This window comes from Nansenia antarctica (genome assembly GCF_963989245.1).
Source record: "Nansenia antarctica genome assembly, chromosome: 4".
NCBI classification, from domain to species: Eukaryota; Metazoa; Chordata; class Actinopteri; order Argentiniformes; family Microstomatidae; genus Nansenia; species Nansenia antarctica.
The window spans coordinates 19,413,205-19,439,616 of NC_137689.1; the positions used below are offsets into that span (position 1 = coordinate 19,413,205).

At 41.7% G+C, this 26,412-nt stretch overlaps 1 protein-coding gene and 1 pseudogene across 2 annotated transcripts; both read right to left on the bottom strand.

Moving 5' to 3' along the window:
* Positions 1–909: 909 nt before the first annotated feature.
* LOC308155812 (protocadherin gamma-A12-like) lies at positions 910–3,291 on the bottom strand (the record flags this gene model as incomplete). The annotated part of the gene is made up of 1 exon (XM_080529185.1): positions 910–3,291. One exon carries the CDS (start codon positions 3,289–3,291, stop codon positions 910–912), a length of 2,382 nt encoding a protein of 793 aa, XP_080385311.1.
* Positions 3,292–5,594: 2,303 nt separating this feature from the next.
* LOC308155813 (protocadherin beta-16-like) lies at positions 5,595–24,474 on the bottom strand (annotated as a pseudogene). Its single transcript has 2 exons — positions 24,297–24,474; positions 5,595–7,823 (listed from the first exon to the last, which is right to left on the bottom strand). The product of its transcript is annotated as a protocadherin beta-16-like (transcript).
* Between the last annotated feature and the right edge of the window lie 1,938 nt (positions 24,475–26,412).

The following is a 26,412-nucleotide window of genomic DNA, read 5'->3' on the forward strand; positions in this document are numbered from 1 at the left end:
ATCGTGAATACCCACAAGGTAAAACATACAGTATGTTCCCACAACATATTAAATTAATTAACACGACTTGTCAATAGTTTGTTAAAGCATTAACAGGACAAACTTGCTGTATAGTTATAGCTCAGTAGTCATTACACCGTTTCCCCTTTCAATGCGCTTCTGTGGGCTGTCCACATGTGTGGTGCTGAAACGACTAGGCCTGCTTATCTGAGGGGCTGTGTCCGTAGTGGTGACCACAATACTTCGTATCAATTGACACCTCATCTCCAGAATATCCCTTAGATTGTACCATAGTAGCTTGCTGGTGAACTACACTCAAATACAGAGAGGGAACGTATAGCCTGAATGCAAAATGCAAGAGACGAATTCGACATGGAAAAGAATGACAGTGTATTGAAAAAACTGCAGTTTAAATAAACAAACTACATGTATATTTATATTACATACTGCAGTTGTTTTCTGTCTTGTTATAATAACACTATGCAATTTATATTATTCAGGATAACAGACGCACAACGTAGGCTTACGCAATACATAACGTTAGGATGACTGAGACTCATTAACGTTGAAATACCTTCATGCGTTGCATAGTGAAGAAATACGCATCAATACGTCGTTTACCCCTACAAACAGAGCTTGCTACGACTAGCAGGCATGAAATAGCCAAGATATCGGCTCTAAAAAAAAGGACACCCATCCTCTAAAATGCGATAGCAAGACAGAGTCAGAGACATGAGCTGAAATTGAAGTCAAGTAAGCTTATATTTCATAGTTAAATAAACGAATAATAATATTATAATTATAATTATAATAATAATATAATAATAATAATTATATAATAATAATAATAATAATATTTATTATAATAGGTGGAGAATTTGCATTTCATAGGGACTTGCTATTTCTATATTACGTTAAATAGGCATGATTTACCTCACAAGTGTCGCCTGCGCTGTTCAGTGTCATGATACTTTCTCCAATGGGCTCAACTGGTCTCTTCATCAGAGTGTTATCAGCACGCAGCGTGTTGTCATTGTATGGCGTGACAAACTTGAAGTCACTGGTGCGTGAGCCCGTTGTCAGGTATGCGTCATAATTGTAAGAGCTACGGAGAGTTCCAGCTCCATCCACCTCTGCATAGTTGGGAGGGAAATACGCGCTGGGAATGGTGACTGCTCCATCAAACAACATTCGAGGCTTTCTCCTACGACAAAACCTCACGGCCACGATGAGAATAATGAAAGTGATGAAAAAGGTGGAAACGGAAACCAGTGCGATGATCAGGTAGGAGGTTAGTTTGGAACTACTCCCATCATAAGACATGTCTTTCAGTTCTGGAACTTCAGCCAAGTTGTCTGATATGAGTAAATATACTGAACAGGTTGTAGAGAGAGAGGGCTGTCCGTTATCTTTCACTGATATAACAAGGTTCTGCTTCATACTGTCAGATTCAGAAATGTCCCGCTGTGCCCTGATCTCTCCGCTGTGGAGACCAATCGTGAAAAGTCCCGCATCAGTCGATTTCACAATCTGATATGAAAGCCACGCGTTCTGTCCAGAGTCAGAGTCCACAGCTATCACCTTGGAAACAAGCGACCCCGCCATAGCAGCTTTGGGGACCATCTCAGTCATCAAGGAGTTCCCTGCTGAAGCAGGATATAATATCTGTGGAGAGTTATCATTCTCATCGGTTATGAAGACGCTCACAGTCACGTTACTGCTGAGTGGAGGAGAACCATTGTCTCTGGCTACAACGTGGACTTTGAAGCTCCTAAACTGCTCATAATCAAATGCTCTCACAGCATGGATCACCCCCGTGTCTCCGTTAATGGATAAGAATGACGACACTGGAACACCGTTGACGTCACTGGGTAGTAGAGAATAGACCACTGTACCGTTCTGTCTCCAGTCTGGGTCTTTGGCAGTAACAGAACATATAGAGGAGCCAGGCTTGTTATTCTCAGTCACATAGGCGCTGTATGATTGTTCTTCAAACACAGGTGGATTGTCATTGACGTCAGAGACAGATAAATGAATAGTCTTGGATGAGGATAAAGGTGGAGACCCTTCGTCAGTCGCAGTGATTGTGATGTTATATTCTGATATCATCTCACGGTCTAGTTTACTTGTGGCAACAAGAGAATAATAATTTTTGATTGAGGGGTTTAATTTGAATGGAACATTTTGCTGAATGGAGCAGCGAACCTGTCTGTTCCTCTCTGAGTCTTTATCCTGTACATTAATGATGCCCACCTCAGTGCCAGGTAACACATTCTCAGGAACAGGACTGTTTAGCGATTTGATAAATATAATAGGTGCATTATCATTCGCATCTGTGATTTCAACATTAACTTTACATTTTGAAGCTGACCCTAATCCATCCTTTGCCTCTACGCTCATTTCATAGTATGTTTCGTCTTCAAAGTCAATAGGGCCAACTACACTGATTACTCCGGTTGTTTTATTAATTGAAAATAGCTTCCCTGCTTTGTTACTTACACGACTAAATTCATAAGTCACCTCTCCATTCAGTCCTTCGTCTTCATCAATAGCCGTTACTGTTGTTACTACTGTACCTAACGGAGAGTTTTCGGGTAGACTGACCTTGTAGATATTCTGGCTAAACACCGGAATATTATCGTTCGCATCCAACACAGTGACGTGTATAACAACGGTACCAGATCTCTGTGGAGTCCCACCGTCAACCGCTGTAAGTAACAGCGTCATCTCCTGCTGTTGTTCTCGATCAAGCTTTTTCTCTAATATTAATTCGCTGTACTTACTTCCATCTGCGTTTGTTTTAACATCTAAACGAAAGTAGTCATTTTTTTCAAGGGAATATTTTTGAACAGCATTTTGTCCAATATCTGCATCATGCGCTTCGCGCAAAAGGAAGTGAGTTCCCCTATCGGCTGATTCACGGATCTCTAGTTCAATGCGGTTATTAGAAAATACTGGAGAGTTGTCGTTTACATCTTGGATTTGCACAATAATACGATGTAATTCTAGAGGATTCTCTAACACAAGCTCGTATTTTAAAGAACAAGAAAGCCTCGACCCGCACAGCTCCTCCCTGTCTATTGTTTCAGCCACAACGAAATCTCCAGTATTCAGATTAACGTCACAATAACGTTGACGACTGCCATCCATATCCAAACGAGCCTTACGAGCAGAAAATCCTCTCGCATCCAGTCCCAGATCCTTAGCCAAATTTCCGATCACAGATCCGCGTTTCATCTCCTCCGGAATCGCATAGTTAATTTCTCCAAGGCTTGTCCGCACTAAGAACATAATCATAACCAGAAAGCACGTCGAGGCTGATACTGATAATCCAACGTGTTCCATAATTCAAAACTGTATTCAGACTCCAGAGGGCTATGAATATGCTATTCAACCTTCGCAATAAAACATTTACTCCGTAGCTTGATTGTGTCCAACAAAACAAACGCTATAATGTGTCTGAAGTCGACGATGGTTTATCACACGCCACAGAAAAGATATCCTCCCTCCTATGGGTAAACTGGATGGAGATGTGCATAACGTCCAATACGTAGTGAACAGCGACACGTAGAGTATTCATTAGAAAACTACAATCCAAACGTTTTTAATCACAATTCTAGACTGTGTTGCAATTCTAATAGGCCTACAAAAGTCTGAAATTAAAGTTATGCAGTAAAACATGCGATCGTGAATACCCTGAAGGTAAAACATACAATATGTTCTCCACAACAAGTTAAAGTAATTACCAAGACCTGTCAATATAATGAACAGGACAAACTTGCTGTATACTGTAGTTATAGCTCAGTAGTCAATACACCAATTCCCCTTTCAATGCGCTTCTGCGGGCTGTCCACATGTGTGGTGCTGAAACGACAATGCCTGCTTATCTGACGGGCTGGGCCCGTACTGGCGACCACAAGACGTTATATCAATTGACACCCCATCTCGAGAGGTCTAGCTTGATAAAACATCCCTCATATTCTAACATAGAAATGTGAACATAGAAATGTGTTACCATGCAGGTGAACTACACTCAAATACAGAGAGGGAACTTATTGCCTGAATGCAAAATACAAGAGGCTTATTCGACTCCGATGGTTTGACACAAACAAGTTGTCATTGAACTTAGAAAAAACTAAACTTATGATATTTGGAAATCGAAAAATTAATAGTCAAGTACAAATCAAGATAGATAATGTTGAAATTGAAGGAGTTTATGAAAACACATTTTTGGGAGTTGTTATAGACCACAAACTACGTTGGAAAACACACATAAACTACTTAAAGACTAAAATATCAAAGTCTATTGCAATACTGCATAAAACGAAAGACATACAAAAAACAAAAAAAAACATACTTAATCCAAATTCATTACACATATTGTACCGTTCTCCAATAGTTCCATACATAACTTACTGTGTGGAAGTGTGGGGAAACACATACAAAACAATCACAAATCCAATTTATTTACTACAGAAAAGAGCTATACGAATTATAAACAGAGCTGCCTATCAAGAACCAACCAACAAATTATTCATAAACACCTATGATCTCAAATTTAAAGAATTGGTGGACTTCAAAATGGCACAAGTAATGTATAAAGTAAAAAATAAGATGCTTCCAGACTGTATCCAGAGACTATTTCAAGTTAGACAGAGTAATTATGAACTCAGAGGAATATGTATGTTTATGAAAACAAAGATTAGAACAAATGCAAAACAAAGATGTATAACGGTTAAAGGAGTTAATTTATGGAATACTTTTGAAAAGGAAATGAAAATGTGTAGTACACTAAAAGGATTTTAAAAAATAATTAAAAATAAGATGATTAACAAGTATAAAACAGAGGTTTAAATATAGTTTTTGTTTGGTATTTTTTGAACTTTTGGTTGACATGCATAAGTGAAATTTTGTTTATAAAAGTTTCAATGTTTTGATGATGCATTCATGGGGGGACATGCATACATGTAACAAGGCGCAATAAGCCACGGCTTCAGCCTACACCTTTTTGGTCCTGGTGTTATGAATTGGGACTGTGTACATTTTTTTAAAATATCTGTATTGTGAATTGTATAGGGGACCAAAATAAACATTCTCAATCAATTAATCAATCAAACATGGAAAATAATGACAATGTATTGAAAATATACAGTTGAAATAAACAAACGACATGTATATTTATATTACGTATTGCAGTTGTTGTCTGTCGTGTTATAATGAAAACATGTCATTTATATTAGGCTATTCAGGATAACGCACACACAATCCAGGCTTACGCAATACATAACGTTAGGATGAATGAGACTATAATTACCGTTGAAATGCCTTTCTGTTCTGCATAGTGACGAAATACGCGTCAATACTACATCATTTAGCCTTAAGAGAGCTCGCTAAGACCTGCTGGTATGATAGCTTATTACAAGACATTGGCTATGAAAAAGCAATCCTCTACATCCTCTAAACTGTGATAACTACACAGTGTCAGAAACATGAGGTGGAATTCAAGTTAAGTAACATTATAGTTCATGGTTCAAGCAGGTAGTCTAACAAAATCATTTCATAGGGACTTGCTATTTCTATATTACGTTAAGTAATCATACCTCGTATGTGTCGCCTGCGCAGTTCAGTGTCATGATACCTTCTCCAATGGGCTCAATTGTGTTATCAGCACGCAGCGTGTTGTCATTGTATGATGTCACAAACTTGAAGTCACTGGTGCGTGAGCCCGTTGTCAGGTATGCGTCATAATTGTAAGAGCTACGGAGAGTTCCAGCTCCATCCACCTCTGCATAGTTGGGAGGGAAATACGCGCTGGGAATGGTGACTGCTCCATCAAACAACATTCGAGGCTTTCTCCTGCGGCAAAACCTCACGGCCACGATGAGAATAATGAAAGTGATGAAAAAGGTGGAAACGGAAACCAGTGCGATAATCAGGTAGGAGGTTAGTTTGGAACTACTCCCATCATAAGACATGTCTTTCAGTTCTGGAACTTCAGCCAAGTTGTCTGATATAAGTAAATATACTGAACATGTTGTAGAGAGAGAGGGCTGTCCGTTATCTTTCACTGATATAACAAGGTTCTGCTTCATACTGTCAGATTCAGAAATGTCCCGCTGTGCCCTGATCTCTCCGCTGTGGAGACCGATAGTGAAAAGTCCCGCATCAGTCGATTTCATGATCTGATATGAAAGCCACGCATTCTGTCCAGAGTCAGCATCCACAGCTATCACCTTGGAAACAAGCGACCCCGCCATAGCAGCTTTGGGGACCATCTCAGTCATCAAGGAGTTACCTGCTGAAGCAGGATATAATATCTGTGGAGAGTTATCATTCTCATCTGTTATGAAGACACTCACAGTCACGTTGCTGCTGAGCGGAGGAGAACCATTGTCTCTGGCTACAACGTGGACTTTGAATCTCCTAAACTGTTCATAATCAAATGCTCTCACAGCATGGATCACCCCCGTGTCTCCGTTAATGGATAAGAATGTCGTCACTGGAACACCGTTGACTTCACTGGGCAGTAGAGAATAGACCACTGTACCGTTCTGTCTCCAGTCTGGGTCTCTGGCAGTAACAGAACATATAGAGGAGCCAGGCTTGTTATTCTCAGTCACATAGGCGCTGTAGGATTGTTCTTCAAACTCAGGTGGATTGTCATTGACGTCAGAGACAGATACATGAATGGTCTTTGAAGAAGATAAAGGTGGAGAACCCTCATCTGTAGCCGTTATTGTGATGTTATAATCTGATAGAATCTCACGGTCTAGTTCAGTTGTTGTAACTAAAGAATAATAATTCTTAATTGAAGGATTTAATTTGAAGGGAACATTTTGTTGAATGGAGCATCGAACCAGTCTATTTCTCTCCGAATCTTTATCCTGTACATTGATGATGCCCACCTCAGTGCCAGGTAACACATTCTCAGGGATTGGATTTTTTTAAAGATTTAAGAGATATCACGGGCTCATTATCGTTCACGTCAGTGATTTCAATAATAACTTTAGCAAAAGAGGACAATCCCGACCCGTCCTTTCCTTGGATCCGTAATTCATGAATCGACTCTACTTCATAATCAATTTTTCCGCCAACTTTAATTTCTCCCGTTGTTGGGTCAAGTTTAAACAATTGATTCCCCTCATTTGAAACACGCCCGAAATCATAGGTGACTTCCCCATTAGCTCCCTCGTCTGCATCTGTGGCTCTAACAGTTGCCACCAAAGTATCGATTGGAGAATTTTCCGGTATCATGACTTTGTAGACCTTTTGACTAAATACTGGAATATTATCGTTTGCATCCAGCACGGTGACGTGTATGATTACTGTACCAGATCTCTGCGGATTTCCGCCGTCAATCGCAGTCAGTAACAATGTCACCTCCTGTTGTTTTTCACGATCCAGCTCCTTATCTAAAACTACCTCGCTGTATTTCCCTCCGTCAGAGTTGGTATTAACAGCTAAGGTAAAATGGTCGTTCCTTTGTAGGCTGTAGCCTTGAACAGCATTCAGTCCTATATCTGCATCGTGAGCCTCATTAAGCGTAAATCGAGCGCCTTTGTCTGCTAATTCATTGATCTCGAATTTCACGACATCTTCCGTAAACTGTGGCGAATTATCATTAATATCTTGTATCTGAATGATGATGCGGTGTAATTCCAAAGGATTCTCCAGAACCATTTCATATTCCAATGCGCACGAAATCCGCCGACCGCAAAGCTGCTCCCTGTCAATTCTCTCAGCAACAACCAAATCACCAGTACTCCGATTTATTTCACAATAACGCCTACTGCTGCCATCCATTTCTAAACGAGCCTCTCGAGCTGAAAGTATGTTATGATCTACCCTGAGATCATTCGCAATATTCCCGATCACAGATCCCAGTTTCATTTCCTCCGGTATAGAATAGCTCATATCTCCATTGCTGTCCCGCAGAAGGAACATGAAGACAATCAGATCGAATATCCAGACCGAACGAGAGAATCCTTTGTATTCCATTGTCAGAATTAACCTGATAACCAACCACACTCTTGGTGACTGCGTGAGATCAAAATGTAAAAAAAAAAGACTGAAGATCAACAGCCCAATATTCAGTGCTGCCGATAGATTTGTTTTCTACGATCCTCTCTCCTTTCTTTACATATTACATTAGAAGGTGGAGAGATCTATATTCCACAATAGTTGGTGAATAGCGACACACTGAGTACTTTTCAAAAACTGCAATAACTATAGGCTTCAAACAAAGTATTCCACACGAAAACAATAAGCCTATAATGTAAATCGTGCAAATACAATGATATTACTTTAGGTAGATGGTAAAGTTTTGTGCCAATTAGTACATTTCTAAATGTAATACATATCGTCATGTTGATTTCGATTTTAGCAATTAAAACAAACATGGTCAACTATAGGCTACACTTTTGTGGCATGTAGATTTTTTTTTACATGTGCGCTGTTCGCAGTTCTCGTTTCCAGAGTTGGTGTAAGCAAGCCCTTACGCAACCGTTTACTTCAACGAAACCCATGTAAATAGGAATTGTAGCATAACATGTAGTTAGGGTACACGACATGATAGAGTGTAGGCCCTAATTCACATTAAACATTATCAACATATCCTAGAGGAAAGCATTTCGCAAAGGCCTTTACATATCAATGAAAAAGTAGCTTGTTGGCGCTGTCTATATTACTGGTTCTGAAACGGAATTGTTGGAATCCTTGTTGAACAGCAGCAATTGGAGATAGGATCGCAAGACTGTTGAAAAAACATCGGTTTCTCTCTGGGCTATTGCAGTGTATCTTCATTGATAATGCTTTGCTAAATATTCCAGCTCGAAAGGATAATTCATCGAAAGAGAGAGGGGATAGGCCACTCAACACTCTACCCGTACATTACAGTAGCAAAAATCACATTCGGTAGTGTAGTATATTTTTACACATTAATAGCCTTCTTATATAACGTATATCTTACACATATATTCACGTATATTTTACACATATTACACGTATATTTTTATTACTTCATATATACTTTATTAAATACTTTTATTATTTCATTACAAACGATCTCGGGAAGATTTTCAATTGTCGCACATGCGCAGTCACACACACACGCACATGCACGCCCCCGAGGGTCTAGGCCAATCAGAGGCCTAGAAGGAAGGATCATGATTGGCCAAGAATATACTGTGATGTGATTGGCTGAGGGCCGCTATAAAACCTCTGTGCTGAGTCTGGAGCGGTCTGCCTGCTGACTACCTCGAATCACGTTGTGACTGTTTCGTGTGCCTGTAATCTGAGGACCCGATCTTTTTTGAATAAATACTTTTAAACTTTGGCCAGGAGTTTTCACCTCTTCTTTTATCACTGAAACAGAGAAATATTCGACATAAGTGGCGAGCCAGCCAGGAGATTCCATAGCGTTGGATGACCGGCCGTTTTGCAACTCTTCAGGGGAACAAAGGGTAAGTACAAGGCGAAGCTGTGCAAAATAGACTGTGTAGATCAAATAAGCTATATTGAAAACGAATCTTGAAGTATATAACTGGGTAGAGGTTAGTCAGAGAGAGCCGGGTTGTAAAACCTGTATTGGGAAAAGTGTTTTAATTGTACGATTTTTATCGTGTGTGTGGTATTGTAATTGTGGTATAGCAGAGAAGGAGCTGCTGTAGTCTTGTTTTGAGAACAAGGTATTAGCACAAAAGCTAGGGGGAGACGTTTTCCTAGCAGGCTAATAAATGTGGTTTGTATCAGGCAATAGTCTGATGGAGTGTAAAAGCTTGGTTAATGTGGTTTGTAAGTAAGTGTTTGTCAGGAGATAGCTCTATTCAATGGTATGGAATCGGAATTCCTAGTTTGAAAGAGCAGAGTCCGTGTTGGTGAGCAGAAAATAGCGCTATTTTAAAGGGATACATTGTTAATTCACTTGAGAGCACGGAGGAAAAACGTGTCTTGAGTAGAAAGGGCGCCATTTTTTCTTTGTCTGAAACGCATGTCAGACCTGCGGACAAGGCCGCTAGTTGAATTGGCGCCAATTTTTTTCTTTGTGTGAATGCATGTCAGACCTGCGGACAAGGCCGCTAGTTGAATTGGCGCCAATTTTTTTCTTTGTCTGAATGCATGCAGACTCAGGGGACACAGAGCCTAGTAGAAAGCATATGCCATTGTAGGAGTATTTGAATAAGATTATCTTGGCAAATAATACGTTGAACTGCATTGAAAGATATTCTTGGAATTGCTGTGTCGTGGAGAATAATAATTATTGTGGAAAAGCAGTGTTGTGTGAAGATTAATCTTACAGTCCACAGCGGTTTGGTAAAAGAACAAAGGAGTGTTGGGTGGCTTCTTTCCCCCCTGACATCCATTTTTTCAAATACACACGCGCGGGTTTGATAGATTTCAGTACTCATCTCTTAAAAGATAACGATAAAACCATACACATAGACTAGGATTGATAAAAATAGAGATATAGTGAATTGATCTCGGGGTATTTCAAATAAGTTTAAAGGTACGGTTACTCGGAAAACAGGAGTTTACACGAGGCCAGCACATTTCAAACACAGAGAGAGCACGCGGAAGCGAATAGGCCCGCTTAACAGAATATTGGTGAAAGAATCTAAAAGGTTAATGCATAGATTGATGTTGTGAATGACTTTTCAGTATTACATTGATTTAATTAATTACTTATCAGTTGAATTAATTATTCAGAGCATTCATTTTCTGTTTCCCAGAACAATTGATTGATTCCATAAGTTTTAAATCAATGTATATGATGATATAGTGAATAATTCTAACGAATCATTCATTCCTTTCACTTAACAATTGATTTATGTATAGATTGTAAAAGTAAAAAAGATAGATTGTGAGTTTTAGGTAAGATATAGTCATTCTGTAAGACATTTTCGGTGTGGCGGCCTCTACTGGTCGAAACAAGATAGGACGTTTTTAATTATTTACTGCCATCTAGTGGAAGAGACACGATAGGACGTTTTTTATTATCTACTGCCATCTAGTGGATGAAACAAGATAGGACGTTTTTAATTGTTTACTGCCCTCTAGTGGATGAAACACTATAAGACATTTTTAATTGTTTGCTGCTCTCCAGTGGACGGAATACGATAAGACACTTTGGAACACTGGTCCTCCATCAGTGCATCCGCCTGAGGTCGACGACATAGTCTTTTACAATGATAAATGGATGGTTACTTCAATTAATTTAAGTAATTACAAATTGATTGAATTAATTATTCAGATTATTTCATTTTCAGTTTTCACAAAACTTTGATCAATTGGTTTATAGTGGTCTAGGGATGACGTTTTCTTCCACAGGATTACATCAATGAAGTGTAAATGACTAAGTCTAGTTGATTGTGCATTCCTTCCGAGTAGCAGGTCGATTTCCTTACAGATTGTAATTGATAATTGATCATTTTGTTCCTTTCAAATAACAAGTCGATTTCCTTACAGATTGTAATGAATAATTAATCATTTTATTCCTTCCCAATGACAAGTCGATTTCTTTACAGGTTGTGATTAATATTCGTGTTTTACATCTTTTTATTTGAAGTTAAGTTCTTTTTTCACAGTTCTTGATTAAAGAATAGCAGAACAGTTTCTATCTGAGGATTGATCAAGCAAGGGGTTGTGGATCAGAAAGACTTAGAGCGTGACCTGCTTTTGTAATTTGATAATTGTGTTGAACAGCCTTTGTAGTTTAATAATTAAGTTGACCTGAACTATAATTAGTATTGATTGAGCAATTAAGTGACACACCTTCATACATAATAAGGGAAAAAACATTTAGATTAAAACACATACACATAGATTACATTTAAGTCAATAATACACAATACCACTGAAACAATCCGTTGTTCCGGAGTTGTAGTGTTCTGTGTGGACAGTTGACACAGTTAAGAGTTGGACTAGCATCTGTTTAGCAGATACAGCAACAGAAGGTGGGTTGTAAGAAAAGTACACCTTATAGCATATTTTCAGCATATTAAGCAGTATAAATATTTCAGACATGGGAGCCAAACCCAGTAACATTGTGAGGGCTGTTAATACAGACAAGGGAATATTAGCAAATTCATCTCCTGTGGCTATAGTGGAAAAAATGAATCCTCTTGTTAAGGAGATTAGCAAAATATCAACGAAATGGAATATTCGTTGGGCAGACATTGAACAACCATGGCCAGCAGAGGGCACCTTTGATTTACAATTAATTGCAACATTGGAGATACTTATCAATGCACATAAGGCGCATCAAAAAGGAAAGATTAGATCAGAGAAACGCAGGTTAGAGTTAGCTATTTTAGACCTCTTCAAGGTAGAGGGGCAGAAAGTAGCATTAGCTTGGAATGAGAAAACAGCTCACATGGATCCAGAAAAAAGAGATGAATTGGCCAAAGCAATGGAAGAGAAAGTGAACATTCCATTCTCACACACAGCTCCAATCTCCAGTCCTCCTCCCTATGCCAAGAGACTGGAGGACAATTCTCAGCGGATCTACCCTCAGGTCCCTGTCCTAAGTACGAGCGGAACCTTCACTATCCAAGATAAGGATGAAAATGTACTAGAGAGGGGAAGAGCGAGAGTGACCGTGGACTTCGAACCAGAGAACAGGTCAGGTGCCAAACAGAAAAAGAAGGAGGAGCCGAGGGGAAAAGGGGACGACAGGAGGGACAAGACGGATGACGGTGAAGATGGCAGTGGAGGAGATAGCAAAGATTCCAGTGATGACAGCAATGCACAAGGAGGCTACAGTGCTCCGATAAGAAAACTACTAGCCAGGGCCGAAAAGCAGGGAGGGAAAATACGCTATAAGAAGGGAAAAGAAGAAAATAGTTCTGAAGATGAGCAGAAGTCTCTGAAGGCAGGGAAGAGAAGAGAGAGCTTAAAGCAAAAGAAGAAGAAGCTGCAGGAAGACAGGGATGAAGAGGAGGGAGAAAGGAGGGCAAGAAAACTCCGTGCGAAAATCCTAAGAAACGAAGAGGACTACAGACAACAGCTGCAGGACCTAGACGTAGAGAGAGAAACGTGTCGTCAATCTCAAGCGGCAGCATCACCTGCATCCCGGTTGAACTCCCCAAGGTCCGGAGCGACACCAAGGCGGGAAGTAAAAACAGAGCCACAAGTAAGCGATTATGAAACAGCATCGGAAGAAGAGGAAACTCAGGGGAACTTCCCAGTGCTGATTCGAGGTAACCAGATGGAATATCGTCCTTGGAATCATACAGATCTGTCAGAAGTGATCGAAAAACTCCCAGTCCTGGAAGATGGTGGCCATCCCTGGACGACGCAAGTCGACGTGAGATTGACAGGAACGCACGCTGCTATGGGAGACTTGAAAAGACTCTTAGCTACCATTACAGGATTGGACACCATGCAGGAAATATTGATGAAGGCGGGACTTCATAGATATATCGATACATCCGTTTATGATCCAGAACTCTTCGCAGCAAACAGAGGCAAGCTGTGGAAGGCAATCAGAGAAACATACCCTACTCACATTCACCCAGACAATGTCATTGTGAAGCCACTGGGGGGAGATGAAAATCCCCGGGGGTTCGTTGCCCGTGTGCACTCTCAATGGAGAAGTGTGACAGGGAAGGATGCCGAAGATAACCCGTTAGAAAAAGCCATAATCAGGGAAAAGATTCAACAAGGTCTCCCTACCCCAGTTAAGAACAAGTTAGCAGAAGTGGTGGGGCTACGACACATGAGCAAGGCTGTTTATATAGACAACATAGCACACCAAGTAGAATTATTTAGAAAGAAGATTCAGGCACAGAAGGCACAAGACGAGGACTCACTCAGAAAACTAACTCAAGTGCAATTGACAGAAGGCAAGAAAACCAGAGAGAGAGAGCAGACTATAGCCCTACAGGTCCCATCTCAGCCACAGCAACTGCAAATTGTCCCTCCCCAGTCATACCCACAGGGGCCACAAGGGGGGAATCCATACCCACAGGGGCCACCAGGGGTGCAAGTGGTTCCATACCAGCCATACAACCAGCCTGGCCAAGGACCACCACAAGAGGGATGGACCGCAGCACCGAGGAAGGTACTAGGACCATGTTTCGTATGCGGCCAGTATGGACACTTAAAACGTACCTGCTTTAAGAAGAACCAGGGGGGCGCAGGGGGGAAACAGAAAGGAGGATATAAGCCCCCTGCTGCACCGGCTCCAGGAGTGGTGAACCCCTATGGAGGCCCAGCAGCTGCGCTATAGGGGTGCCCAGAAGATCCGAAAGGGGGGTGCCAGCTGGTGGTGACAAACAGGCCTGAAGATGAACCTACAATATGGGTGTCGGTCAACCAACGTCCATTAGAATTGATGGTGGACAGTGGAGCAGCCTACACCTGTCTGAAGCCTGAAGACGCCACGCACCTTCCTATGTCTGGGAAATATGTGAAGACAATCGGATTCGAGGGAATTAAACAGCTGATCCCTACCACTGAGCTTGTAAGCTTAGAGTACAAAGGACAGAGAGCAGATCTGTCAATACTTGTATCAGAACACACGCCAATAGGGCTACTAGGGAGAGATGCACTATGCCAGTTAAATTGTACCGTGAAATGCACACCGGACGGCTGTCAGGTGACAGTGCCACAAGAGAACAGACAGCTGTCTGTCATGATGGACAACAACGCATCTATGGTATATTGGGTGGGAGGGCTTAGCCCAGACCTAATGGAACCAGCAAGGATGTGGGACAATTATATCCTGGCACACATGGCAGAGGCCAGAAGGCCTACTGATCCATTGCATTGTACACTCCAGTATTTTAGAGAAGTTGCAGATGCAACCCCAGATGAGTGGCTGAAGCATCAGCCAAAACAGGTACAGCTTAGTACAAGTTGTATAATCCTAGGCCCTCAGGGAGTGGCTATGAAGATAAACAGTGACACTTATCTAGATCAGGAGCATAAGATTGAGGGTAGCATCCCTCATGTGACACTTATGATATCTGAACACTATAAACAGAAGCATTTAGGGGCAATGATGGCAGACTCAGAAAAAGCCAGATTTGTAACGACAAAAGAAAACCCTGCTATCTGGAGGAGCATTGATGGACAGTTCACAAAACTGATGATCTCTGCTCAAGGAATAGGACATCCGCAGACTGTGAAGCTAATGAACCGGCTAATCCTTCCTGTACAAGCTGACAGAGACCTCAGAGAAGAAATGATGCAGAATGTGCCAGCCGACCTGTGGGCAAAGAACAGTACAGACATTGGATTTGTGAAATCAGCTCGTCCATTGAGAGTTGAACTCATACCGGGTGCAGAACCCCCTTGGAAAAACCAATACCCATTGAAACAGGAAGCAATTGATGGAATTGAGCCACAGATCAAAGGACTGTTAGAGGCAGGAGTCCTGAAGATAACTCAATATCCGTTAAGCAATACACCTCTTCTGCCAGTGACGAAACCTGATGGTTCATATCGTCTGGTACATGACCTACGGGCTGTGAATGAGGTAGTCGTCAGCTATCCAGCTGAAGTTCCTGATCCTCATGTGCTGTTGACTCAGATTCCATCTACAGCCAAAGTGTTTACAGTGATTGATTTATGCGGGGCTTTCTTTTCTATACCTCTTAGTGTAGAAAGTCAAGGGTTATTTGGGTTTACCTACAAAGGTCAGCATTATCAATATACCAGAATGCCACAGGGGTACAAACACAGTCCTCATGTTTTTAATCAGGTCTTAAGGGAGGACTTAGACGGGTTAGAACAGATGATAAGTAGTACTGCCATTCAGTACATGGATGACATACTCCTTTGTGCCCCAGATGAAGAAACATGTCACAGGGATTCCGTTAAACTGTTAAAGGTTTTGGCGGAGAAGGGACACAAGGTGTCTAAAAAGAAGCTACAGTATTGTCAGGAAAAGGTAACTTACTTAGGACAATCCATTACACAGGGACATCGCAGCGTCACAAATGAACATTTGGAAGCTATTCAGAAGGCTCCAAAACCACGAACGGTTAGGGAAATGATGATGTTTTTGGGCATTACTGGGTATAGTTCAGCATGGGTGGAGGATTACACTAGACTAGTCGCTCCATTGAGGGGGATGATTAAGGAAACAGGTAGTGATAACCTCCAATCTTGCATTACTTGGACAAGGGAAGCTGATTTGGCGTTTGAGACAATTAAACACAAATTGCAAGAAGCACCAGCTTTAGCGCTTCCAGATTATTCCAAAGAATTTGGATTGTATGTTTCTTCTTCAGCCGAGGGGAAGTATGCCTGCGCTGTTCTCACGCAACCAACAGGCATTGGACCTAGTCCACAGCCCATAGCCTATTACTCTGTCGCATATTCAGAGGTAGAAATGGGTTTCGCGCCATGTTACAGAGCAATGGCCGGGGCTTATCTTATGTACGAGAAGGCAACAACCTTAACAATGGGGTACCCAATTACCATTCTCTGCCACCACAGTCTAAGGAACCTCTTGAATCAAGGCAAGTACACTTTGACGATGCCTAGGATTAGGGATTATTACAGGATGTTGGAAAGGGAAGATGTAACATTACTAAGATGTAACACACTTAACCCAGCAGAGACCTTGCCAACCCCAGAAGATGGGGAACCACACGATTGTGTGAAGGAAGCTACGAGGTACTCTAAGCTTAGAGCAGATCTACTAGCTTTGCCTTTAAAGGAAGCTGACGTTGAGTATTGGACTGATGGATCTTGTTACCGGGTAGGAGAACATTTACGTGCCGGGTATGCCATAGTCCGATCCCAAAATTCGGAGTTCATTGTGGAACAAGCCGAGGCTGTTCCTCAGCCTTGTTCAGCTCAGTTGGCTGAATTGATTGCCCTCACAGAAGCATGCAATTTGGGAACCGGACAAAGAGTGACAGTATACACCGACTCTGCCTATGCCCACAATGTGTGTCATTTACATGGAGCTGTATGGAAGGGACGGGGTTTTAAGAAAACTGATGGTTCGCCTATTCAGCACCACGCTCAAATCATGAAGCTGTTACAAGCCATGATGAAACCAAGGGAATTAGCCATAGTGAAGTGTGCCGCACACAGATCTGACTCATCACATGTCACACAAGGTAACAGGGCTGCAGATGATGCAGCCAAAGCTATTACAGGAGCAGACAAAGCAGGTAAAGTTCTGCTGGTCACACATGAAGTACAGTTACAGGGCATGGTCACGCTTGAGGATTTGTTGATGTTACAGAGTGAGGCAAATGCGCTAGACAAAAACCTATGGTTAACAAGAGGAGCTAGTCAGGATGACACAGGTCTATGGAGAAATCATGAGGGACTGGTTGTGGCACCCCCAGATTTATTAGGCATACTTATACAGGAAGCCCATGGATTAGCACATGTGTCCAGGGGGGAGGTTAGACGCAAGATCACCAAGGAATATGGTTTTTGGGCTCCATATTTGTTGGAACAAATAGACCATGTCCTTGGTCAATGTGTGGTCTGTTTGAAGAACAATATCAGACCTGGAATACCAGTGGGAACTGGGCATATCCCTACCCCAAACGGGCCAATGAAACATTTAGTGATTGACTATGTGGACATGATTCAACCTGTTGCAGGATACAGGTACATGCTAGTTGTAGTAGACAGGTTCAGCAGATGGGTAGAAGCTTGCCCCACTCGAAGAAAGGATGCTCAGTCTGTAGCAAAGTTCCTATGCAGGGAAGTCATGCCTAGGTTTGGAATTCCAGATAGGATATCGTCAGACAATGGTAAGGAATTTGTGGATAAGACGGTAAAGCTTATACTACAAAAGTTGGGAATCAAGCAGAGACTTGGGTGTATTTACTCACCTCAAAGCCAGGGGATAGTAGAGAGGATGAACGGGGTCCTTAAGAACCGTCTTTCTAAGGTCTGTAAGCATACAGGTCTTAATTGGTTGGAAGGACTCCCTCTTGCATTGATGGCCTGTCGTTCCAGTGAGATTCGAGGGCTGCACTTGACTCCCCATGAACTGGTAATGGGGAGGATAATGACAGCTCCCTGTGTACGAACCAGTGGGAAAGGGCCAAGTTTGGCTCTCCTGGAGAGTGACATGAAAGCCTATGTACAGTACATGACTAACCGGCAAAAGAGTATCTCTTCTTATGTGCTCCACAAACAGGAACGTGAAGAGGAGGTGAACGCACAGGAGAGGAAGGACGCGTTGCAACCGGGTGACAAGGTATACGTGAAGGTCTACAGACGGAAGTGGCATGAGGCTCGACGGGAAGGACCATACGAGGTCGTTCGGTGCACTGGGACTGCCCTCCAAATCAAGGGGTCCCCCACCTGGTATCACGTTCATCACTGCATCAAGGCACCCAATGAGGACGATGAGGGAGAACCTCGGCAGGATGGTGAGGAGACCCCTGGGGACGAGGAAGTCCACAGCTTGGACATCCAGGCTGACGAAGATGTTGGTGAGTATCTGCGCCATGATGCAGATGATGCCGGGGGCCTCGTCCCAGACCCTGTCCAGCCCACTGATGAGTGGGCCAACGGAGACCGTGAAGGATCCAGTGACTGCGACACCCCTCTTGGGGGTTCTACCAAGCCTGGTGTTGCCCCTGTTGTCACCCCTTCCGACCCTGACAATGCTCCAGACGGAGATGTCAGCAACCCGGGCGGCTGCCCGGACCGAGGTACCATTGAGAGACACAGACCTGTCAGTGATACACCTCAACCAGACAGACCCCGTAAAACACCAAGGCCAATTAGGAGGAAACTCAAGCCATGCCGTTTCAGAGACTAATATACCCCTTAGTGTTCCTACCCCATTGACTTCTTTGGACAATGTTACACTTTACTCACACACTGTTATGCCTGGACGTCAGAGAAGAATGATCATAGCAAGTAGAGCTTTTGCTTGCCCACATTCACGTTGTACTGTTGATGATTGTTTGATCTATACCGCCGAAGAGAGCAAGTGGTATTTATTGGATACTACATATGTTACACTTGATCAATACTCAAGCAACACGCAAGAAACTCGTGTGACATTAACTAATGTTGACCAGAGGTCGAACTCGTATTGGTGTGCTAGACGTGATATCGGTGAACCGGTGGCTAGTAAATCCAACAATTTCAAGGACAAAATTTGTAGGACCAGGCCTGACTTTCCACACCACTATAGGTTGGACTGTGAGACATTGGTGCATAAATATGTTCACGATGAGTTACCAGGAAAGGTTGAAAATGTTGCTGTGAAGGCTCCTACGAAGGCGATTGTAGTCGCTACTGACGATTATTTGTTGTATGATTCTAATCACCTGGGGACACGGTCCCACCCTAATTCTGCCACTAGTATCATGAAAGATTTTGCTTCAAAAATGAATTATTCTGATTGCTGGATTTGTCAACAGGTCCCTGTAAGTGCGTCCGCTCCTATGTTTTTCCCCATACCGTTAACTAAAGCAGAATGGCTTCATTATAATTGGCAGGGTTTAGCCCCATTTGTTTTACAGGGCAAGAACCAGAGCTCTTCTTGTCAGCCCAGCACGATTCTGGTTCCTTTAAATTCTTCCTATGCAGGTGTGGATATTGGTGTGTTGGAACGTCTGACAGCAGCGGTTAACAAACACCATAGGCCTAGCGGTGTGGGGAAGGTTATTATTGATAGGCTTACACATTTGTCACAACCAACAGGTCCGAAGAAGATATATATTATCCAAGCTATGTTCGCTCAATTAAATGGTACTGCATTGAGTCCTCATCTGTCATGTTCTGGGAGTGTGACTTCTACACGGTGGAGGGGTTCAGTTGTTATTTCTGGATTGAAATGTAAAGTTGTTGATTGTGCTATGGTGCCTCAAATGAAATTACATGATACCAATACTACCAGACGGCAGAAAGGCACCACGCAGCTTAAAGTCATGCCTCTCGTAAATATTACAACCTGTATTGACATTCAAGTACGGCCCAAGATCAGCTCGGTTCGTCAGTTAGGGGCTGCGTCTTGTATAGGTGGAACCATTTTCTCGTATCCTGGTACGGAGCTTCAACTCCCGGAACATGTGTTTCTTGTGTGTGATAATGATGCATTCTCTAAGCTTCCTGCTTTGATTGAGGGTGGTTGTTATTTGGCTCATCTGATACCTTTGATTAGGAAAGTTACTCGGGAGGAGATGTCTGTACTTCACAAACAAGCAACCCATCGTAGTCGTAGGGCGTTGTCTACCGCTCAGAAGTTTTTTGGCCTAATATTCCCAAGTTATGGTGTCTACAACTCTCAGACTGAATTAAGTGCCTTATCATCCGTTCTTGAAAAACACATTAATGCTTCGGATGCTGTAGTGTCTGCCCTGGCCACTGAATTGACTGAAACTAAGAATGTAGCTCTCCAAAATAGAATGGCTTTGGACATTATTTTGGCCAGTCAGGGTGGTACTTGTGCTTTGATAGGCGGTGAATGCTGCAGTTATATTTCGGATTCTGGTAACGCTTTGCATGATTTTCATGAATCTAACAAGAAGGGTGTAGAGGATTTACATAAAGAACACGGTTGGAATATGTTAGATTTCTTTGATTCTGCTTTTTCAGGTATTGGTAATATGATCAGGTCCGTCGCTATTATTTTTGTTGTCATTATCATCTGTATTATGTTACTTGGTATTTTGATCAAATGTTGTGGAAAGTGTATTTCTGATGTTCCTATTAATGCTTTAATGTTGACCAACATAGCTGATGAGCAAAAGCTGGATTCTGTTTTGCTTTCTGATTTTGTTTCCTCCTTTGATGATTTGTTTATTAAGTGATGTTTTATGATTAATTGCTTCGATTACGGTTTGTTTCTTTCTATATCATGTGATTGATGTCAGTTGAGTAGTGGTGTGGTGGTTATGCAAAGATAGGTAAGCGGTTCTGTTCCTAGCACAACGAAGAAAACACTCTTGACTGGGAAAGGATATCAATCTGAGAAAGCGGTAAAGGCTGTTCTCCAACTGGGTTCATGTGCTAGTAACCTCTGTCCCTGGCGCTTCAAGGACAAAGAAAACATCGGTCGTTGGAAGTTTCTATATTAATTTGTGCATGATGGACTGTGTTTAGTTTAATTGTGGTTGTTATTTTCAAGATTCTTTTTATTATTGGTTGGTTTCTATTTTTTGCATGATGTCTTTGGGTTCTTAATAGTTATTTTTTATTTTTTTATTTTTTAATTTTTTATTTTTTTATTTTTTATATTTTCTTAGCTGTGATATGTGGGGTTTGTGTTTTTGTTTTGGTTTATGTGATCATTTAGTTTCGGAACACCCTCTGGGTGGTCCGAGGGGGGATGTGTAGTATATTTTTACACATTAATAGCCTTCTTATATAACGTATATCTTACACATATATTCACGTATATTTTACACATATTACACGTATATTTTTATTACTTCATATATACTTTATTAAATACTTTTATTATTTCATTACAAACGATCTCGGGAAGATTTTCAATTGTCGCACATGCGCAGTCACACACACACGCACATGCACGCCCCCGAGGGTCTAGGCCAATCAGAGGCCTAGAAGGAAGGATCATGATTGGCCAAGAATATACTGTGATGTGATTGGCTGAGGGCCGCTATAAAACCTCTGTGCTGAGTCTGGAGCGGTCTGCCTGCTGACTACCTCGAATCACGTTGTGACTGTTTCGTGTGCCTGTAATCTGAGGACCCGATCTTTTTTGAATAAATACTTTTAAACTTTGGCCAGGAGTTTTCACCTCTTCTTTTATCACTGAAACAGAGAAATATTCGACAGTAGCATATAATATAATTCCATTGGCCAATGAAATATGTCTGCAAGATGTTATCTTAACTTCGAAATACATTGCTAGCGTGTCAATTATATATTAAATGGCATATGGTTTTTATAGCTACATTAATGTAAGGTTATTGCTTCAAACTTCTAAAAATGCACATGGTATAAAAAGGACACGACGATTATACTAGCCAATTAAAATATTGTAAGACATGGAATAGCTTGGGCATTCTCAAAAAGTTAATCATGTACAATTCATAATAATTGCTTTCAATGTTCAAATCGTGAGAGAGAAAACACATTAGTGCAGCCATGTTAGCTCACCTCGAATTCCCCAGCGCTATTCAGCATGTGTGTGCTGTCCTCAACCGAGATGCTTAGGTTCTTCTTCAGAGTGTTATCAGACAGTAGCGTGCTGTCATTGTATGGCGTAACAAACTTGAAGTCACTGGTGCGTGAGCCCGTTGTCAGGTATGCGTCATAATTGTAAGAGCTACGGAGAGTTCCAGCTCCATCCACCTCTGCATAGTTGGGAGGGAAATACGCGCTGGGAATGGTGACTGCTCCATCAAACAACATTCGAGGCTTTCTCCTGCGGCAAAACCTCACGGCCACGATGAGAATAATGAAAGTGATGAAAAAAGTGGAAACGGAAACTAGGGCGATGATTAAATAGGAGGTGAGTTTGGAAGTACTCCCCTCATAAGACATGTCTTTCAGTTCTGGAACTTCAGCCAAGTTGTCTGATATAAGTAAATATACTGAACATGTTGTAGAGAGAGAGGGCTGTCCGTTATCTTTCACTGATATAACTAGGTTCTGCTTCATACTATCAGATTCAGAAATGTCCCGCTGTGCCCTGATCTCTCCGCTGTGGAGACCGATATTGAAAAGTCCCGGATCAGTGGATTTCACGATCTGATATGAAAGCCATGCGTTCTGTCCAGAGTCAGAATCCACAGCGATCACCTTGGAAACAAGGGACCCCGCCATAGCAGCTTTGGGGACCATCTCAGTCATCAAGGAGTTCCCTGCTGTAGCAGGATATAATATCTGTGGAGAGTTATCATTCTCATCCGTTATGAAGACACTCACAGTCACGTTACTGCTGAGCGGAGGTGAACCATTGTCTCTGGCTACAACGTGGACTTTGAAGCTCCTAAACTGCTCATAATCAAATGCTCTCACAGCATGGATCACCCCCGTGTCTCTGTTAATGGATAAGAATGACGACACTGGAACACCGTTGACCTCACTGGGCAGTAGAGAATAGACCACTGTACCGTTCTGTCTCCAGTCTGGGTCTCTGGCAGTAACAGAACATATAGAGGAGCCAGGCTTGTTATTCTCAGTCACATAGGCGCTGTAGGATTGTTCTTCAAACACAGGTGGATTGTCATTGACGTCTGAGACAGATAAATGAATAGTCTTGGATGAGGATAAAGGTGGAGACCCTTCGTCAGTCGCAGTGATTGTGATGTTATAATCTGAAATCATCTCACGGTCTAGTTTACTTGTAGTAACCAGAGAATAATAATTTTTGATTGAGGGGTTTAATTTGAAGGGAACATTTTGCTGAATAGAGCAGCGAACCTGTTTATTTCTCTCTGAGTCTTCATCCTGTACATTAATTATGCCCACCTCAGCGCCAGGTAACACATTCTCAGGAACAGGATTGTTAAACGATTTGATAAATATAATAGGTGCGTTGTCATTCACATCTGTGATTTCGATTATAACTTTACAATTTGAAGCTGACCCTAAACCATCCTTTGCCTCTAGGCTCATTTCATGATATGTTTCCTCTTCAAAATCAATAGGGCCTCTTACTGTTATTTCTCCGGTGGTCTGATTGATAGAAAATAGTTTCCCTGCTCTGTTACTTAAACGACTAAATTCATAAATCACCTCTCCATTTAGTCCTTCGTCTGCATCAGTAGCCGTTACTGTTGTTACTACTGTACCTAACGGAGCGTTTTCGGGTAGACTGACCTTGTAGACATTCTGGCTAAACACCGGAAAATTATCGTTCGCATCTAAAACTGTGACGTGTATAACAACAGTCCCAGATCTCTGTGGAGTCCCACCATCAACCGCAGTCAATAAGAGGTTCATCTCCTGCTGTTGTTCACGATCTAACTCCTTTTCTAATATTAATTCACTGTATTTCCCTCCGTCTGAGTTCGTATTAACACTTAAACCGAAGTAGTCATTTTTTTCAAGAGAATATTTTTGAACTGCGTTTTGTCCAATATCCGCATCATGGGCCTCGCGCAGTAGGAAATGAGTTCCTCTATTTGCTGACTCCCAGATTTCCAGTTGGATGCGGTTATTAGAAAATACTGGAGAGTTGTCGTTTACGTCTTGGATCTGTACAATAATACGATGTAATTCTAGAGGATTCTCTAACACAAGCTCGTATTTTAAAGAACAAGATACCCGCGACCTACACAGCTCCTCCCTGTCTATTGTTTCAGACACAACGAAATCTCCAGTATTCAGATTAATGTCACAATAACGTTGACGACTGCCATCCATATCCAAACGAGCCTTACGAGTAGAAAATCCTCTCGCATCCAGCCCCAGATCCTTAGCCAAGTTTCCAATCACAGATCCGCGTTTCATCTCCTCCGGAATAGCATAGTTCATGTCTCCAAGGCTTGTCCGCACTAAGAACACAATAAAAAGCAGACAGCTCCTCGAGGCTGATACTGATAATCCAACGTGTCCCATAATCCCAAACTGTATAAATCTTACTAAAAGGGATCTGAAATTATGTTTTTCAACCCTTAAAATCAAACATTTACTCTGTAATTGTGTCCAATAACACGCACAATATGGTCCATCTGAAAGAGCTGGCGGTTTGTGTCCCCGAAAATATATTCCTCCCTTTTACGGTTAAACTGGGTGGAGACATGTCTATCGTCCAATATTCAGTGAACAGCGACGCGTAGAGTAATCCTTGGAAAACTACATTCAAATGTTTAAAACAGAGATTCCAACACAAAGGCTGTAGATACAACATACGTCGCTTGAAGTACAGTTTTTCACATGAAGTATACCCAACATTGCACATACTTTAGCCTAAAGCATGGAGGGGGGAAAATATGTTTTTGTTCCCTTATACGTTGTACAGCTGGAAGGCCGACCATTAGCTCAGTACATTTCCTTTCTTTGAATCTTCTACGGAGCTGTCCACGTGTGTGGTGCTGAAACATTGCAGACGTCCTTTTTCTAAATTACAACCGGGTAGCCTACTTATCTTACTGGTAGGCCTAGATACGGAGCTTATTCGTAATGGAAAATAATGACGGATCGATTGACCAACCACAAATGACAAAGAACAACCTATATTTACAGTATGTGTATTACATAAACCTACACTGCATGTAAATAGATTTAGTAGTGGTTTTGCTATGCAAAAGGCGTATACAAATCCACTTATTCAACTAATAGTATGTTAGATCAGCATTACTGACGTAATTAAATGATAATTTGATTACATCGAATTACACTATAATAAACCCATGTCTACAATAAATGTTAAGCCATGTAGAAATGTCAAGAAGACTTTAAGATGACTAGAGAGTAATTATAGCATCAATATACCAACATGTGCATTGTGATCTGGCCATGTAAATCAATACATGTTTAGCCATGTGACCACAGCTCACTATCACACACTAGATGTAATAAAGCATTGCAGTGTTTAATAAAACAACACAACCCAAAATGTGCAATGGACAAGGTCAGAGAGAAAAGGTGGAATTAAAATTGTATTGTGCAAGCAGGTGAAAAAACAAACTCCAAGTTCATAGAAATCTAATTCTTGAACAAATAACATTTTAGATCAGCACTAATGACAGAATAAATTGATTATTTTAATTGTATTTCATCCAACTTGTATAAGCCAATTTCTTCCATGAAATTAAAGAGCATAGTGAAAATATATCATTGAGAATAGCCAGAAACAATAAAGAAGACGAGAATCATTAAAGCATTAAAATACCAATATGTGCTGTATGTATCCATGTGAATCAATAGATGTTTGGCCACACACCAGCAGCAAAAATAGCATTGCAGTGTTTGAGTTAAAAACATATTGCACTAAAATGAGGGACCACATCTTCCCTGGCCTCATCTCCCTTCACTGGCTCCCAGTAAAGCAGAGAGTGAAGTTCAAGATCTGCACCTTGTCTACAAAGCTCTCAACAGTCTCGCCCCACCCTACATCAAGGACCTCCTGGACCTGTCTTCCACCTCAAGGCCCAGGCTCAGGTCTGACGCCCAACTCAGCCTGAGGGTCCCCCGCACCAACCTCAAGAGGAAGGGTGACCGTGCCTTTGCGGTGATAGCACCGACCCTGTAGAACACGCTCCCTTCCGCCATCAAGTCTGCCCGCACTCTGGACTCCTTTAGAGCCAAGTTAAAAACCCACCTCTTTGTCAATGATGTTCCCTAAGTCTACTCCCTATTTGTTGTAAATTGTATCCCTTGAGATGTTCGTTTAAGTAGTCTGTGTCTGTTTGCTTTCTGTGTTCCTTGTCCTTATCCTTGTCTTTATCTGTTCCTTTACCCGGGCTGCGCCCCGGGCCGATGTAAAAGTTGGATGGGGGGCGCATTATAAATAAAATTAACATTAACATTAACATTAACATATTCCATCCTTCA